General features: G+C 39.6%; 6 protein-coding genes and 1 non-coding gene across 7 annotated transcripts; 4 read left to right on the top strand and 3 right to left on the bottom strand.

Annotated features, from left to right (window-relative positions):
- Nucleotides 1-166: 166 nt before the first annotated feature.
- On the bottom strand, nt 167-3,464 carry L201_001805 (uncharacterized protein; the record flags this gene model as incomplete). The annotated part of the gene is made up of 12 exons (XM_066217592.1): nt 167-363; nt 426-507; nt 561-683; nt 743-920; nt 1,007-1,312; nt 1,385-1,571; nt 1,626-1,806; nt 1,873-2,011; nt 2,071-2,887; nt 2,950-3,127; nt 3,199-3,218; nt 3,284-3,464. 12 exons carry the CDS (start codon nt 3,462-3,464, stop codon nt 167-169), a joined length of 2,589 nt encoding a protein of 862 aa, XP_066073689.1.
- A 339-nt stretch (nt 3,465-3,803) lies between these two features.
- On the top strand, nt 3,804-6,277 carry L201_001806 (peptidyl-prolyl cis-trans isomerase-like 2; the record flags this gene model as incomplete). The annotated part of the gene is made up of 12 exons (XM_066217593.1): nt 3,804-3,925; nt 3,991-4,127; nt 4,193-4,251; nt 4,310-4,390; nt 4,449-4,629; nt 4,697-4,785; nt 4,839-4,947; nt 5,015-5,119; nt 5,188-5,393; nt 5,477-5,593; nt 5,657-5,856; nt 5,920-6,277. The coding sequence occupies 12 exons, from the start codon at nt 3,804-3,806 to the stop codon at nt 6,275-6,277; spliced, it is 1,764 nt and encodes a 587-aa protein (XP_066073690.1).
- A 197-nt stretch (nt 6,278-6,474) lies between these two features.
- Nucleotides 6,475-6,569, top strand: L201_001807. Its single transcript has one exon. It is a non-coding gene; the product is annotated as a tRNA-OTHER (tRNA).
- Nucleotides 6,570-6,992: 423 nt separating this feature from the next.
- On the top strand, nt 6,993-8,688 carry L201_001808 (uncharacterized protein; the record flags this gene model as incomplete). The annotated part of the gene is made up of 5 exons (XM_066217594.1): nt 6,993-7,245; nt 7,338-7,427; nt 7,512-8,333; nt 8,387-8,489; nt 8,568-8,688. The coding sequence occupies 5 exons, from the start codon at nt 6,993-6,995 to the stop codon at nt 8,686-8,688; spliced, it is 1,389 nt and encodes a 462-aa protein (XP_066073691.1).
- Nucleotides 8,689-9,134: 446 nt separating this feature from the next.
- L201_001809 (uncharacterized protein) lies at nt 9,135-10,556 on the top strand (the record flags this gene model as incomplete). Its single annotated transcript, XM_066217595.1, has 1 exon — nt 9,135-10,556. One exon carries the CDS (start codon nt 9,135-9,137, stop codon nt 10,554-10,556), a length of 1,422 nt encoding a protein of 473 aa, XP_066073692.1.
- Nucleotides 10,557-10,745: 189 nt separating this feature from the next.
- Nucleotides 10,746-11,647, bottom strand: L201_001810 (uncharacterized protein; the record flags this gene model as incomplete). Its single annotated transcript, XM_066217596.1, has 4 exons — nt 10,746-11,042; nt 11,136-11,288; nt 11,348-11,553; nt 11,611-11,647. 4 exons carry the CDS (start codon nt 11,645-11,647, stop codon nt 10,746-10,748), a joined length of 693 nt encoding a protein of 230 aa, XP_066073693.1.
- A 969-nt stretch (nt 11,648-12,616) lies between these two features.
- Nucleotides 12,617-15,628, bottom strand: L201_001811 (uncharacterized protein; the record flags this gene model as incomplete). Its single annotated transcript, XM_066217597.1, has 4 exons — nt 12,617-13,132; nt 13,193-13,249; nt 13,309-14,276; nt 14,329-15,628. The coding sequence occupies 4 exons, from the start codon at nt 15,626-15,628 to the stop codon at nt 12,617-12,619; spliced, it is 2,841 nt and encodes a 946-aa protein (XP_066073694.1).
- Nucleotides 15,629-16,707: the final 1,079 nt, after the last annotated feature.

Here is a 16,707-nt window from a genome sequence, read left to right on the forward strand (position 1 = left end):
ATAACCCTTGTTGAGACGAGCGGAGCTCAGACACGATATGTTCTCCTAGTCAGAACGAGATGACGAAATACGTTAAATTCACTGGAGTGATCTGGCAGTTCGATACAACAACATCTCGATTAATCAGATAATATGCATGTACCCTTATTGCAGGGTTAATCTATTTTTATACTCTATTTCTCACAGCTAAGTTCTTCAACCTGTTCCAACCTTCTTGCCAACCTTTCTCAAATTCTTTCTCTGAGAACTTCTGTACAGCAGCTTCCCTAGCAGCTTTTCGCATACTTAAACTCTCCTTAGGGGATAGACTAAACGCTTGATGTATAGCTTCGGCAAAGGATTCGGCGTCGGTTGCGTGGAAACCTAAATAAGATCAACGTCAGTGAAAGAGGTCTATGTTGAAGTATGCCATCTAAATAACATACCTGTTTTTTGGCTATTAAACGGTACTACTATATCCATGACTGGACCAGCTGACGCATGAACAACTGGTATTAATCCAGCAGCCTGACAATAAATTCAGTTTAACAACGACGTGTACATAATTCAGCCGAACTCACCATAAACTCCACTACGTTAATACCGAAATGCTCATCTTGCATAGTATTTAATCCTATCGAAGCTTCTCCCAAACGCTTGACAACTTCAGAGTAAGGTGCATTGACCACAAATTCAACATTATCCTGTTGATTCGTCAGTCATCCGTGCTGCCATTAGAGCTAGGAGAACAGACAGGACGTACCGTGATGTTTAATTCATCTGCTAATGCTCGTAAACCATCCAACCTTGCTTCGTCACCAGCATCTCTAGCTCCACCCATCAAGATCAATTTGATATTCTGAGGTCCATTCCTATATTGAGGGTATCGTTCGAACAGGGATTTTAAGGCATATAATTGTTTGGCGTGTTCCTTCTCAGGCCTACAGTGTTACAAGAAGGGTCAGTCAGCTCCCTCTGCAAGTCACGTATGCTCCCCCTGATGTCAACAAGAAGGACGAGTGCTCACCTGAACTGGGCAAGTGATACAATCTCCCTTTTCCTCTGATTGAGTCCACCAAGTTTCACGAACTCCTTAGTGTCACAAGGTGGATATACTACTTCACATCTAGCTCTATCTTCCTTTTTCGCTTCTCCTCTTTCTTCCTTCTTTTCTAGCGATTTTCCATCTTTTAGTAATATACTTGCCAGAAAAGATCCTCTAGCGTTTATGAGAAGAGATTTGATATGTGCTTGTGTCCAAGAAGAGTTCGTCATGATGTGTTGTGGGAAGAGCAATGATACAGAATATAAAGTTGTGAATATGTTATAGTAACTGTAAGATATATCTTGGATCAGCTTTTCCTTTTCGTGCATGTGTGATTAAATGTCGTCCCTCGGTACTCACATTAGCTTGATCTGAGTTTTCAACCAACTCTTAGATGCACCCGCATTTTCTACTCCAGCTGATCTTTCTCTCACTCGTTTTACCATGTCGGTACTAACGGTGGGATAATGTATGTATGCACCAATAACAGTTTGTGAACCAGTAATAAATCTGACAGCGGGGAAGGTGAATCCATGACCCATTGAATCTGATAATGATGGTGATTAGTATATCCTGCAAGTGAATTTACAGATTGACTTACCAAGGAAGATATCACCCCACACACCGTCTTTTCCGCATAATCCCTCAAAAGCGAGATAAACACTTCCCAGAGATTGATTGAGAAGAGTGAAGATCCTCCAGTAATTATCCGAAATGAGATACCTGGAAGGAAGAGGTACAAAGTGAATTCTAGAAGTATCTATGTCGATTGAGAAACGGTTCTATATCAGAAAAGCTTGGTATCAGTCCAGTCATCTCCTGTTGTTCATTTTGGAATAGTGAAGTACCTTGGCTCTTCCCAGTATGTCATCCTTGCTGGCCGATGGGTAATCACCTGAGTAAACCAATATTAAAACATCCTTTTCAGTCTTCTGTAAATGGCGGATTGCTGACCAGAGGACTCGCTCTCCGCCACCTCCAGCATTGCTATTGAGATAAGCTGCATTAGCTACATCATCGAAAGCTATGATGGCTTACCAACTTACCAATATGGATGCCAGAATCCTACGATTATCTTTTTACCGCTCATACTAGGTGCTGTATTGGTAGTTCCTGGAATAACAGATTCTTCTGACATGCCCATTCGCTCTAGAAGTTCCTTCCTCCTTGTTATATTTCTAGATCTAAATTGCTGTAAAGCCAAAGCTAACATACCAAAACCAAATAAGACTAAGATAGGTATTACGCTAGCTATCAAACCCCAATTGACACCAGTCCACCTAGCTATTGTTATTCCTGACGCAAGACTAGCAATAGAAATCTTGATTATTCTCGATACCATGGATCCAGATAGCAGGAACCACGATGTAACGATTATGACGACCCAGATCACGTCTAAAGATATCGATCCTTGAGCTGGATGAGAGAAAATGGTATTATACAGCCGTTGAATTACTGATTGACCAAGAGGCATCGATTTTAGTAACCGTTGTGTAGCTGGATAATGGATTGATGCGGCTGTAGCGATGAGCATTTGGTAGAATAACGAAAATGGTATTTTGGCATTAGCGTTTTCAGCTATATTACTTGTTGAAGATGATGTAAGTGGTAATAATAATGCTCCATGAAGCCATAAAAGTGAATTCATAAATTTGTCTGTGTTGACATGTCTTGGTAAAAGATATGTCGGAACAAATGCCATCAAGAGTGGGAAAGCAATGTAAACTGGTATTGAGCGAGGTTTTGATCTGATACGAGGATGAAGAGCCATTGCGCATAAGAATAACGCTGTAGCTACTGACATCGCTACTAGTTGACCAAGAAGCATATACGCATAAGGGTATTTGATCCCTCTTCTGCCGCCTAATTGGTCGTCAGTGCCAGATTATGTCTTGTCGTTTTGAGAGGAGAGAGCACAAACTTACTTTCTGACCATACTATCGCGGTAAATACGATTGTCCATGTACAAATCCAGCTCGACCACCACCAATGCGCTGGCCCATTACAGACTACGGACCATGCTTGTTCGAACAAACGAGTGTTGAGGAGCCAGTTGCCAATACTGTCCGTTTGATTGGTGATTGAGTGATTTGTGTATGACAGCTAATTTGAAAAGATGAGTATATATCAGCATAGATTGCATGTTATAAGTAAGGGCTGAATGGCGATCTTACATGTAAGAATCTGATCATATCTGAGGTATAATTGATTAGCCATGAGTGACCTTAACGAGTTCATAGAAGCAGATAGTACACTTACAATACCATGTACACAGCAAAGCACCTACAGCGGTACGCAAGAAGAAGAACGCTCTCCCCTCAAATAGATTTGATACATGGTTTCCAGCTAAGATTGACCGGAAGACAAGACCAAACGAAAGGAAGATAAACAGAAAGTAAGCTATGAAGATGGCCCAAGCCATGAGCTCTTGGCCAGTCATATCGTTCTCTCGATCTATATATTTGAGTTGTTGCCTCACTGCTTGATGATGTCGAAATATGTATCGCTGCAAATAAGTGGTCATACTATAAAGCAGCGTCAACATGAATTTCAGTTTGTGGACCAAGAGGTATTGACAGACGATACCGTTGGAATGATTGAATTGGTGCCTTGGCGGAGTATCATCCTATATCCGCTCGCCATCACAAACCCCTCTGGTGGCCACCGTGTTGCAATGCTAAATTAATGTCAAAATAAACATTATTTGTGCAGTTTATATTTGTCTAAACTGTACAGCTACACACACACATAAGCTCACACCAGTCAATAAGCAGCCAAAATGGGACATAATTCAGACAAAATGTACGTGACTCATTCTGAGCACGCTTCGGGCAATCATACAGCTTCAAGTACGGGTAAAAGAGCAGAAACCGGTAAATCAGAATTTCTTAGGTTACCTTTGTAAGTTGTAACATCAATGCCATATCCATTCAAACCTTCATGCTGATATAGTAGAATGGCATCAGTGATTGCTGTGCGTTGTCTTTACAACCTTTCAAGAACCCTGTAGCTGTCATAGCAGATACAGAGCCTGGAGAACCGCCAAGAGCAGATGTATTTGATTTACTGAATATTGTACCCTATGTGAGGAAGTACAAGACAAGTGAGTCAAGTTGAGATCAACCTCCAGGCAACTGATAAAATCAAAGCTTACTTGACTGCTTTCAGATCCCGTATCTGGAAAACCGTTGGAAACCAGTCAATTGATCAAGCTAAACTTCTTCAAGGTTAGCTAGTCTCTAGCATTTGTCTAATAGCAGGGATAAGCTGATAACTTTGCAACAGAATGCCGAAGGTAACATGCATGACCCAATAACGTATAAAGTATTCTCTCCACATATACATATAGTCTTTCTAAAAAACACGGTAAGCAACTTCTGTGTCTAACTTCATTCGCAGACAGCTGATGCTTCACCAAACTTAGGGAAATGTATTTGATATGGCATCATTACAATTACTAGCTATTAAAGCAAAAACTTGGCGAGATCTTGTAAACGATGAACCTTTCAAGAGAGAAGATATAATAACGATACAGGATCCTCAAAACTTAGCTGCAAGGGATTTGAGGGAATATGATTATGTTAAGAAAGATAAGAAGGTTTCTGGTAAGTTTATCAAACCCCTTCTCACCTCTCACTAAATCGCTAATCAAACAGTCGGCCCTTGAAATAGATGCGGATGCTGCCGGGGACCCGTTACGTGGAATCAATGTCGAGGCTGCTGGCGGTGCAAGTAAAGTCTTGAAGATGTTAGCTGAAAAGGTGAGTCATTCTAGGCCTTATATGTTTACAAACACTGGCTGATAGTTGGATAGACAAGGGCAGAACAGTCGCCGTCAGGCTCACCAGCGCCTAGCAAACCTTCGGACTCGGTAGAGAAGAAAGAGGGTGTTATAGCTAAGCGTAAGGTTGAGCAGCTAGCATGTAAGTTTGATATATTCATGCATATGATGGACAAGCTGCTGCTGAACCTGATCGTACTCCCTCACAGATAATGCTTCCAACTTCAGCTCAGGGCGCGCAGCAGCATCATTCACCAGTACTTCTTTGACTCCACAGGTGAAGTCTGAAAGAGCTATGTTCGATGAGGAAGAATGTAAGTTTCACGCACATCTATGATCTCTCTTGGGTGCTTCACATGCTAATTTGAAAATCGGTGAATAGTCATGTTCGAAGAGATGTCTCGTCCGACTAAGGAGAAAGATCGTCTAAAGTCGAAAGCTTATGCAACAATCTTAACGAATTTTGGTGGACTAAACGTAGAATTACATGGTGATAGAGCACCCAAGACAGTGTACAACTTCGTTCAATTAGCTAAACAAGGTTATTACGATAATGTTATATTCCATAGATTGATACCTGGATTCATGGTGAGCGACCTCTATATTTTTATGGTTCACCTCTTTCACTTGCAACCTGCGCAACCTGCTGATACGTGTTGGTATTCATGCAGGTACAAGGAGGTGATCCTACAGGAACAGGCAGAGGTGGGCAATCGTTCTGGGGAGAACCTTTCAGGGATGAATACAACGAAAAGGGAGCTTACAAGCATGACGGGCGAGGTGTGTTGGTAAGTGATAAAGGTATCCCTTGAATGACGGGATGCTTATTTACTGACGTGCAATGTGAACAGTCAATGGCGAACAGTGGACCTCGAACGAATTCTTCTCAATTTTTCTTGACTTTTAGAGCTACAGAGCATCTGAATGGCAAACATACTGTATTTGGGAAATTAGTAGGGGGAGAAGATGTTTTAGATAAGATCGAGAGAGTTGCTGTGCGACCTGGAGGTGATAGACCTGCTAAAGACATAGTGATATTAGGTGTCAACGTGTGAGTTAGCCTTTTCTTGTGGCCCGTTTCTGGCTGAGCTAATAGTGTTGATCCTCTGCCCAGACTGCAAGATCCTTTCGAAGCTTATCAGGAGAGATTGAAAGCTAGACTAGCAAGGCAAGATCAATCTGATGAAGCGATAAGGAAAAGAGCAGAAGCCAAGGAGGAAAGGGAGAAAGATCGGACGACATGGTTGGGGACAAATTTAGGGTCAAAAGGTGAAACGAAAATACAGAAGGAGAAAAGAAGATTAGATGATTTAAGTAGTGGTGTTGGTAAATATCTTTCAACACCCACTTCTAAGAATGGCGCTTCAACAACAACCCAGATATCCTCAGGTCAAGTACCTGATTCAATGGATTTTGGAAATGACAAGAAAAAGAAGAAATCAGGTGGTTTTGGTGATTTCTCGGGATGGTAATTTCGCATATGATCTCGATCATAATACCGACTTTGAGTTGTAACAATGCAGTTATAAATCTTTATCATGGCATGCTATACCATTTACACCCTCCGAAGAAAATAAACTCTATATACAGTATGACAAGAACTGACATGTAAGAAAGAATTATGTAAAATCAAATATATATTACACAAACACTTCCTTCTAAAGTTGAAGGGTTTGTGTTGCAGTGGTAGCATTCTAGACTTCGAGGTCGGAACTTTGACTGGAGTTTATCTAGCGGTCGCGGGTTCAAATCCCGTCGGACCTTCATTCTTTTTTCGTTTGGCACTATGCTCTCGACAATCGTCCGCCAGAAGCTATATAAAGGCGTCTAAGGTTATCTCCACCCACCTCCAGTATAAAAAAGCGTTGGTCAGAGAGGGTACGTGCGTCCAAAAAAAAGCGAACAATGCTTGACGGTACTCAAGGTTTAAGGGGGTAGAATTTCATTCAACATCAAATTCTCAACGGGATTGTGTGGATTTGATCTTTATTGAAAATGTTGACAAGATGGGGTAGAATCGAAGTTTCGAGCATGCCGGGAGAGTGAATTTTTTGTACTACAACTTGTGTCTGAGGGAACAGTTGATTGAGACAACAACTTCTAGGCTATACTAACCCATATCCTCCTTCAAGATCATATTATCTACTCGAGTGTTACAAGTAAGAGTATTCTTAATTTGCTTCAACGATGGATGCCGATGTTAGATTCCGGAGACGTGATATCGATAAGAAACACAGATACATCAACAAAGAGGATAATCCAATCGTCTTACCCAAACCAGATGATGTAGTTCCAGAACTACGAGATAACCTCATTGACAAGATTGGAATTATCGATATAAACGATATCCAACCTATTGAAGATGGTTCATTCACCAACGTAAAAGCTGTCGGAGGATACAACTGGATCAAAGCTGAACCACCTACGATTGCTGTTCCAGGTAAGTCAAAGACAATAGGCTACCACGATATGACATCTTTAGCAATTTTAGAGGAAATGCTGATTTTCTTTCGTTTTTTGGTGGTATATTAGGTTCTCCACGAATTTGGTCAGGAGGATTGGGAAATGCTCGAAAATTACCTGGCGATGATACCAATCTTAATCATTTTCAACATGCATACAGTGAGTCGAGCGATTTATATAAGTGTATTTGGATGTAATAGATTGAATAGATTTTAGCTAATTCTGCTACTGTGCATAAATCAGTGAATGGAACTATTTTACAACCACTTGGAATATCACCACTTGAGCCCATCTTTCATTCCTTGACCGATCCTCGAGATCTGTTGAATGTCAACTTGATTACCGATAGGAATGCTTTGAGAAAGCTCTATCGATTATTTACCCCAGCTACGATTTATACTCAAAATAAAGCTTGGAGAATCGATGGTGAAATTGTTGGAGATACAGTCCTTTTCACAAGATGGGAATCATCCAAAGACATGAAACCTAGAAGACCCGAATTTTCTTGGTCACACCAATATGATCTGGTAGCAACCGATAATCCAGTGCCAAACTCGATACAAAGTGAAAGATTGGTAAAGTATAAATTTGCTGGATTAGTAATGATCGTTAGATACGAGATAGATGCTGCCTTACCGCCATCATCTACTTCCACCAAAACCATATCATCGAAAAATAAGACTTTATCTCCCCAAGAAACAATTACAACTCCCCATTTCGATCCGGAAAGTGGTTTGAATATATCCAAAACTCCTGAAACTAGATATCCCAAACAATCCGAATTGATCGAGATGAAGACTAGAACTATCAAAAGAGACATCGATTTTGAAGATGCTTATGGACAAATGGTATTTTCACAAATTAGTAATTTATATTATTCAAGACATGATCAAGGTGATTTCAAATGGCCTACGCAAAAATTTGAAATGGGTAAAGGTAAATTTAAGAGTTTAGCCAAATCAGCGGAAGAACCGATCAAAAAGGTTGGTAAACTTTTAAACGAAATGATCAAACTTATCAGACATCACAAAGATAAAGGGAAAATATCATTCGTTTGGTCTGGAGGTGATATGAAATTTGGAAACATGAAGACCCTTCCAAGAGTTTACAATTATCAGAATATGCAAAAGATCTGTTATTGGGTAGATTCCCTTCTGAAAAGGAACTTCGACTAGAAGATGAATTCGAAACTGAAGTGAATGTCAAGCTCGATTCTCTTAGGTAAGTTAATCAATAGATATACATCTATATATGTTCTATCCATGTCTCTTAACTAATTTGGACTTGGTATTCGTATAGTATCAAATCATCAACTATACTCGACGATAAGAAGAATTTTCCAGTCGTTCCGATTTTGGTGAATAAAAGGTTCGCAAAAGAAGATGGAGATGAGGAAGAGGACAACTTCTGGTCTGACTAAGGGGGAATATAATAACAATCTTGTACATTTGAATGATTATGCTATTGGTATGAAATTGCAGTACGATGCGAATCTTGAGCAGTTAGCTAACCATATGTATTGTGTGACACTGCTTGAAGAAAGCTCAATTGATATACGGATGACAGCGGATAGTTTCCTCTAAAATGCCACTCGGGCGAATGTATGTTATCGTAGATTACCTTAAATTTAACGTAACTCACCAGGCACTAAATGAGACCCGTAAGACCCGTATCAACAATATAACTGACGGTCGTTCTTCTTCTTTCATTGCTATCATCAATACATGTTGCGAAGTTTTGATAAAGATTGACAAAAGCTACTGAAAGTTATTTGATAGAGTGTACATCGTACTGATGTCTGTGAGTAATGTTTATCACAATCAATATCTCACAATGAATACAGTAGTAGAACATAGAATGTAACTAATGATTTTGATTATAATCATACAGTCTTTATTGGATTTACCCGACGAAACAATACATGATATATTATCATTTCTCTCATTAGACAATCTCGACAATATTTTATCCTGTTCAAGAGTATCTAAGCAAATTCATGGTTTATGTGAACCTTTGATATATAGACAAATCAAATTTCCATATAACTTCGATTTAATCGATGCTCATCCATTTTTCGAGCTTGTACCAAATAACCTAGGACATGTTAGTGATTCAGATAAACTTGATCATGAAGAAGGAAAAGGAGAAGAAGAAAGAAGTGGAGACACCGATTTGAGAAATGTCACTGGATGGGAGTCAAAATCGAGATACTTGAAGAAGTTGATCTTAGAGACACATGATTTATCACATTGCGAAAGGATGAAACTGAAAGAAAATTGCTTATTAGATAATATCAGAATATTGCATTTTAATTTAAAGAGAGGATCACGTATAATACCTAGTATACATTATGATTTAAAACATGTAAATAACCAAATATCAACATCCTTAAGATCATCATCATCATCATTATCATCATCAACGTCAACATCAACCTCGCCTTGTCGTCTATTTGATTGTAAAACGGCTCAATTGACAAAAATCAATGTATTAGATAAATTGATCATTCAAAATGAATTTTCGGAAACTTTATTCATAGATTGTATCTTTACACAAATCATAAAATCTCTAAATCTAGATTTTGGAGAAAATCTGAATTTTTCAAATGGATGTAAAGTAAATAAATTAATATTTAAAGTCAAACAAACAGATTATGGAAAAAGACATTCAAGCGATTTCTGGGGGAGAAGTAATAAAACTTCATTTACAGAATATGATGCAAATGATAATGAAATTTTAATACCACAGCGACCAATTGATGAGTTAAATATGATAGAAGAGCATGAAGATAATGTGTTTTATCAGACTTTGAAACAGCTAGTTTGGTTATTCGAATTCGAAGAACTCTCTTCAGCATCTATCTCAACCAATTCAATACAGATTGGTGATGGACACATTGATAACCAGTATCAGAATATTAGGGAGAAGATAAAATCCCAATATCAAAATCCACGTGAAATCACAAACGAAGGGTTTGGCATGTTATCACATTTTATCAATATCAATATACCTTTGGAGACCAAAATCATAATAGTAAATACAGCATATTTCAAATCAGGTAAAAGTGAAAAAGATATAAATACTTGGCGGAAATTCGCAAATATAACTTGTAGAGGCAAGTTAAGAACGTATTTACAATTGGATCTACAAGAAAATAAATATAAAACTAGATATAAAAACAATATATACCTGAATGAGCTTGATTACATAAATAGGAGGATGAACAATGTTGAATTTCCAACGATTGAAGAATATCTGGATAAAGGGAATTGGTTAGATGAATTTTAGATGGATTATTTAGGTTAGATTAGTAGATTAGATAAATCTTCAAAATTGTAGGAATTGTAAATCAGCTATTCGCACGACGAACAATTTCACAAAATCGTTGCAACGTACCATTATGATCGCGAAAATGCGTTATGATTGGTACAATCAGCTAGTGAACCCACACAAATTCCTTCTACCAATCACAAATCACTAATAGTTCCCTAAAGCAGGTTGTTTTCTTATCCAATTCTTTTGTTGAGTCTCTTCAAAAACCCATTTAGCCAGACTTTTCCTTGACAATTGTTGTGTACCTTTGAAATCCGGACCGTATAGTCCAGCAGCCACTTTTAGGTCTTTTGAACCTTCAGTTAAATGTGGTACGCGGAATATAGTATATTCGAATTGTTCGTCTGCACATACTTCAGCTATTTTATCCATCTCTGCTGATCCTTGAGGAACCATTATGGGAGGTAAGATTTTAGTGGTAAGGTATTGGGACCAAGTGTACTACAAACGGAGAAAGAGGTGAATGAAAGAGTAAGCAGGCTACGACATCACGTTTACATACTTGTCATGAGTATGATGCGTAGGACCACTTACATTTTCGCCCGCTACTGGATGTGCTGGAGTGGATAGAGCAAGTAAACGTTTTACACCGTGTTTTTGCATGACTCTCTTGATAAGGTGGAAAGATTCTCCGATCGGTGTAGGTTTTGCTCTAGTGATGAGATAGGTCAAGGACATGTATGCCCCCTGTACAGTAATCATGAGTAATGGTCGAGGCTAGGATACATCGATAGGAAGTGACTTACCAGGAAACTAACCACAGTCGTAACACCTTTCATAACTTGGTCCAATTTGTCTTCATCGTTTAGACCTCCTTCTACTATAATAACCTTGTCATTATATTTTTCTATGAGGTCTTGAGGTAATTTGGATTTATTCCTGACCAACAAGGAAAGCTTTGGTCCATCTGGAACAGGTAAAACCTCCTGTAAGAATGCTAAACCGGACGCACCTGTAAGGGGAAATATTGTTCAGCAAGCCAACGGTCAAAGATATAGTGTGAACTTACCAGTAGATCCTAGTACCAAAATGTTCTCAGATGACATTGCTAGTGAGTTGGGATGAATCGAGTTGGGAGAAAATGAGTTAGCGTGAAAGGTTCTTATATGAAAAATGGACAAGAATCAATAGTATGCATAACATGCAGAAACACTCGATTCTTACAGATAACCTTAGACCGTCGGTCATCTTTTTGATTATTAGTCATCTGTCGTTGCCTTACCGGTTACTCACCTCCCATCTCCCATACGGTACTTAGTTCATGCATACATGAAAACGATAACAACTTTTCACAAATTATTTGCATGTACTACTGTATAATGTATAACGTATGTATTGTGCGAGAAACCTTTCTCTCCTTCGTTTCATTCTATATATATTATATATATCTCCCTCCTTACTTGAGTTATTGGAAAGCCAATTCGTAGTGCTATATAAATCCCTTCCTATTTGTTTAGTTTGTCAAAAATCTATTGTTCTTTCACCTCTAATTATTTTTGGTCCATCCATGACTATCCAGCAGTTTTACCTCCCACGAAAGACCCAACAATGATATATACAATGCAACAATAGATGGGAAAGGAAAGTATTTGGGATAGGAGATTATGCAATGGTAATGATTGTGAAAAAATTGATAAAAAAGATGAGCGAAACGAATTGTTAACTTAATTTAGTTAGCATGAAAAAGGGCTACTAATGTATGTATGTTTTATGTTGAAATTAGGGTACGAAAAGTGGGAAAAATAGATCAAAGAACTGAAATATGCACATGATGTAATGATAAAGAAATGTATTGCTGTGAGAGTATGCGAGAGCTAAATGAATGAGAGAGATGTGGGAAATTGGAGGATTCGTTCATTCGTAGATTATCGAACGTGTGTGAGTGAGTGTTGTTAACAATCTGGATGTAGACGTATATTGTCTAAATCTTTATGCGCTACTATGGAGATATTGATGGTGAGTACTAGAATAAACTTATCATCCGAAACGCACTTACTGAATTCGCGCTTCATGATTTAAGCCTGCACTTCTTCCTCCTTGGGTTCTGCTTTTTCTTCCTGTTTATCCTCTTTGATTTCAACAGCCTTGTTGACGATTGATTCCTCTTTTCCTTCTTCGATTTCACCGTTGATTGCCAGTGCTGGTGCAATTACACTACTACTCTTCATCAAAGCATTTTCCACATCTGTCGCAGTTGCACCTCCTATAGGTCTTTGCTGTTGTATCAAATCATCGTTATTGAACGGGTGTTCAATGTTATTCATCAAACCGGAAGGCAGATCTTGACTCTGGTCTGTAGCTTGAGAAGGTGATTTTAAGGTTTGTTCTGAAGCTGGAGATTTACTAGTTTTAGCATCAGGTAGTACCCATCTTGATCCGTCTTGTCCAGCAAGTCTAACACTTTCTTCTCTAACTTCCAATAATGACGATAGAACCATACATTCTTTCACTATCGATACATCGGGTGTCAATGATTTGACTCGGTTGAATGATGCGATCATCGAGATATCAATCCATCCTTCAGAGTCCATCTATATGAGGTTTAAGAATCAGCTAAAGCGACTGAGAACGAGTCATGCGTGCAGACATACCTGTTGTCGTAAGAAGAAGTCCATAGCTAGATTCTGCATACTGAAGTAGTATTCAATCTATAAGTCATCGTCAGCAGAGCTCGTATCATGTATGATTATGTTTAGAAACCACTCACTTGACCTAGAACATAGAATCTCGTAGCATCTAAATTAGGAACAACAGTTTGAGGCATTGGTGGAGGTGGTAAGCCTGGTCTATATATCGCACCGGCACCATATTGAGCTTGCATTGGGTCATATATACCTGGACCAGCAGATGTTTGACCGTAACCTTGAACAGGGTAGAATGATTGGAACTGCATTCCATTGAATCCCCTTTGGAAACCATTTGCGTTTCCATTTGGTGAAAAGCCATCGACAGGTAAACCTGAGTTACCTCCTAAAGGTGGGGAACCGAATCCTGCTTGTCGTTGTTTATGTGTAATAGCTGAATTACTTCTAAATCCTCCTCCTCTACCTCTTCCATTGAACGATCCTCTTTGATCTCTTCCTCTGGGAGCTCTAGGTAGATTGGTGTTGTTGTTATTAGCGTTGAAACTATGTTGAGGTATTGATGCAGTGTTACTTCCAGTCATAGGTCGAGATTGTAATGGTCCACTTCCTAATCGTACTTGCGTGGAATTCTCCTTCGTTGGTGAAGACAGCTGCATATTACTTTTTGATGGTGATCCTACTTTGCTTTGTTCACTTGTCTGTCGTGTAAGATGTGTTTCCGTTTCTCCGTTTACTACTTCGGCTTGTTTATCGGTTTTGGCAGGTTCTTCTACCTTCTCAATAGAAGCTGCTCCTTCGGCAGGCGCACTTGTAGCTCCTTCGTTGTTTTCTGTTGGGGCAGGTTTGACTTCACTTGTAGATGATGCTCGAGCTGATCTTGCCTTTTTACCTTCTACGGGATGGGGAACGCCTTTCTTGGGTTTTGCAGCACCCTTAGCACCTGATCCTGAAGCTTCATTTTCAGCTTTCGAAGCTGTCGCACGCTTTTTAGCATTAGCTTCAGCTCGATTCTGTCGGCGGTTGTTTTCTGCTACTTGGTCTACTGCAGCTAGCAGCTCGGACGCTGGGATAGGTGTCCATTTTGGTTTTTCTGCATATGCTGGTTAGCCTTTGTGCGCTGCGTCGGGCGATCAATCACTCACTTCCTGTACCGGGACCAGCTGAATTATCTTCTGTCACACTAGCATCCTCATTAGACTTGTCCTTAGATTTATCTTTCTTATCTTCAGTAGCTTTGGCAACTTCTGCTGCTTGATTGACATCAGGCCAAAGTGTGGCGTCATGTATAGGTGGAGGTAACGCTGATGAGGTAGCTCGAGCGGCCGTCTTCTTTTTTGGTTTTGGTACACTTTCGACTTTAGCGTGACCATTAGGTATCGACTGTAGAACAGCATCTTTACTTATACTACCGGTTGCAGATTTAGGTTGACTTGGATGTGTCGTTGAAGCGTTATTTGCTGAAGGAGCTGGAGCCGGTACCATGGCTTTTTTCCGTAAGTCCCATGCATTTACAGCTGGTGGAGGTGCAGCTTGTTTTGGTTGAATAGGCTGAGGAGTTGGTTGAGCAATTTCTTCTACCTTTTGTTTAGGTCTGGAACGCCAACTTCCGTCTTCCTCAAGCTTATCGACAGCTTTCGATAATACGCTTGCTGATGCAGTCGATGTTGATGCGGTTTCAGAGGATTGTATAGGAGAACCAACTGAAGGAGGAATTGATACTGAATTAGCCGTGACTGTTGTTCCATTCAGCGAAGGCGATGAAGGAACTGTCTGAGTTGATTGATTATTCTCATTCTCAGTAGAGACGTCTGTTGACTTATTGTTACTTTCTGAAGCTATTATTGCGGGTTTTGTTGAATGCGTCAGAGCTCCCCAAGCCGGTTTACTGGGCACTGTTGTCGTTATAGGTGGTTTAGCTGTGTCAGTTGTTGCTGTTGATTTTGCAGGTGTAGTGTTACTATGACTGCCACCATGCTTTTTGCTCGATTTTCCGTGTCCACCTTTTTTATCGGTTTCTTCGGTAGTTTTGGCTTTTGGAGGTTCACGATGTGACCTATCTCTCCAATTCTTTGAATTGCTTCCATGTTTTTCTTTTTCTTCATGTTGACGAGGTTTTTGCCTATTTGATTTGACTGTTTCCCAGACTTCATCTTGTCCTGCTGATACTTTTTCTACCACTTTAGGTGCTGAAGTTACTTTGTATTCACGAGCTTTCGTTGTCGATGAGGATGATGAAGGAGTTGCAGATGGAGCTGGAGAACTGATTTTTGACGTGATACCGTTGGGAATTAGCGAAGATGAAGCTGCTGGTGAAGGTGAGTTTGTTGCGACAGCCTTGGCGGTAATATTTCCATTGGCGTCTTTTATTCTATCGGCATAGGATCCAAGAGCATTGAATGCAGACGGTTGTTGACCATCTGAGACCTTCTGTGAGGTCGACATGGCCGCAACGAGATATTGAGGTACCAAGTATGGGAAAGCTGTTGTAGAAGGAGGAGAATATGGTACTGCAATCATGATGTTTTGTATGAGTACAGTAGTAGAGAGATAGCCAGAAAGGTACAGTGAGATCCAAGATGAATGATCGATAGTAAAGATAGAATAAATAAAGTCAGCGCTATTTCTACCGGCACCCAGCTTGGTTAAAAGGGGATTTTTTGAGTCGGAGCTGAGTATGATATACATATATATATATACGATCAAAAGAGCTAAGCCGGGGAAGATAGAGAGAATGATAGCAATAGAAATTAAAGGAGGGGAGCTAGGTACATAAAGGTAGCAACAGCTTTTACCAAAAAAGCGGGGTCATGGTAACCGAGTTTTGTAATGGATTCTCTCTAAGGCCGAGAGCGATGCAATTGTAAAAGGCAGAAATCGAATGTATGCAATATGCATCATGCGATGATAGTGGAGCGAAACATGAATGGTAGAATTATATGTATGGATGTTGCAAGAGGTATTGGGAATTATGCAAGATTAGTCGAAAACTCACCTTTGATGTATAGTTATATCAAACAGCTTCTTTTTCGAAAAAGTGATGTAACTTATTCGCTCAGACTTTTTTTTTTGTGTCACAACCCCACTTTTCAACTGAGTTTCAATGTTTGTGTATGAATGCTTTGATATGACGTTAGTGACAGGCTAAGGTATACGAAGGCGACTATGAGAACTAGTATGAAGAATATCGAACAAAAGATAACGATGACTCACCTTGTCTTCGACTTGTCGTGCTGAATGATCTGATGAATGTTCAAGAAGATAAAATCCCTCTTTTCGTTGAATGAAGAATTAACCTTGCCACCCGCAAAACACCTCTCACACCCTTCCTTTCTTATTGATAATCTTCACCTAGTCGCTGACACACCTCTTGAGAAGTATGCACAAATGCTGAAGTGGAATTCCAGGAAGAGTCGTTTGATGAATAGTTTGAGTCTGCTGTAGCAAAAGGTTGAACCATCAAGCGGATCCGAGGGTTGTCTAGATCACTTCACTTCTTACTGTCGTAAAAATGTTACTTTACG

Source organism: Kwoniella dendrophila, chromosome 2 (assembly GCF_036810415.1).
Source record: "Kwoniella dendrophila CBS 6074 chromosome 2, complete sequence".
Classification (NCBI taxonomy): domain Eukaryota; kingdom Fungi; phylum Basidiomycota; class Tremellomycetes; order Tremellales; family Cryptococcaceae; genus Kwoniella; species Kwoniella dendrophila.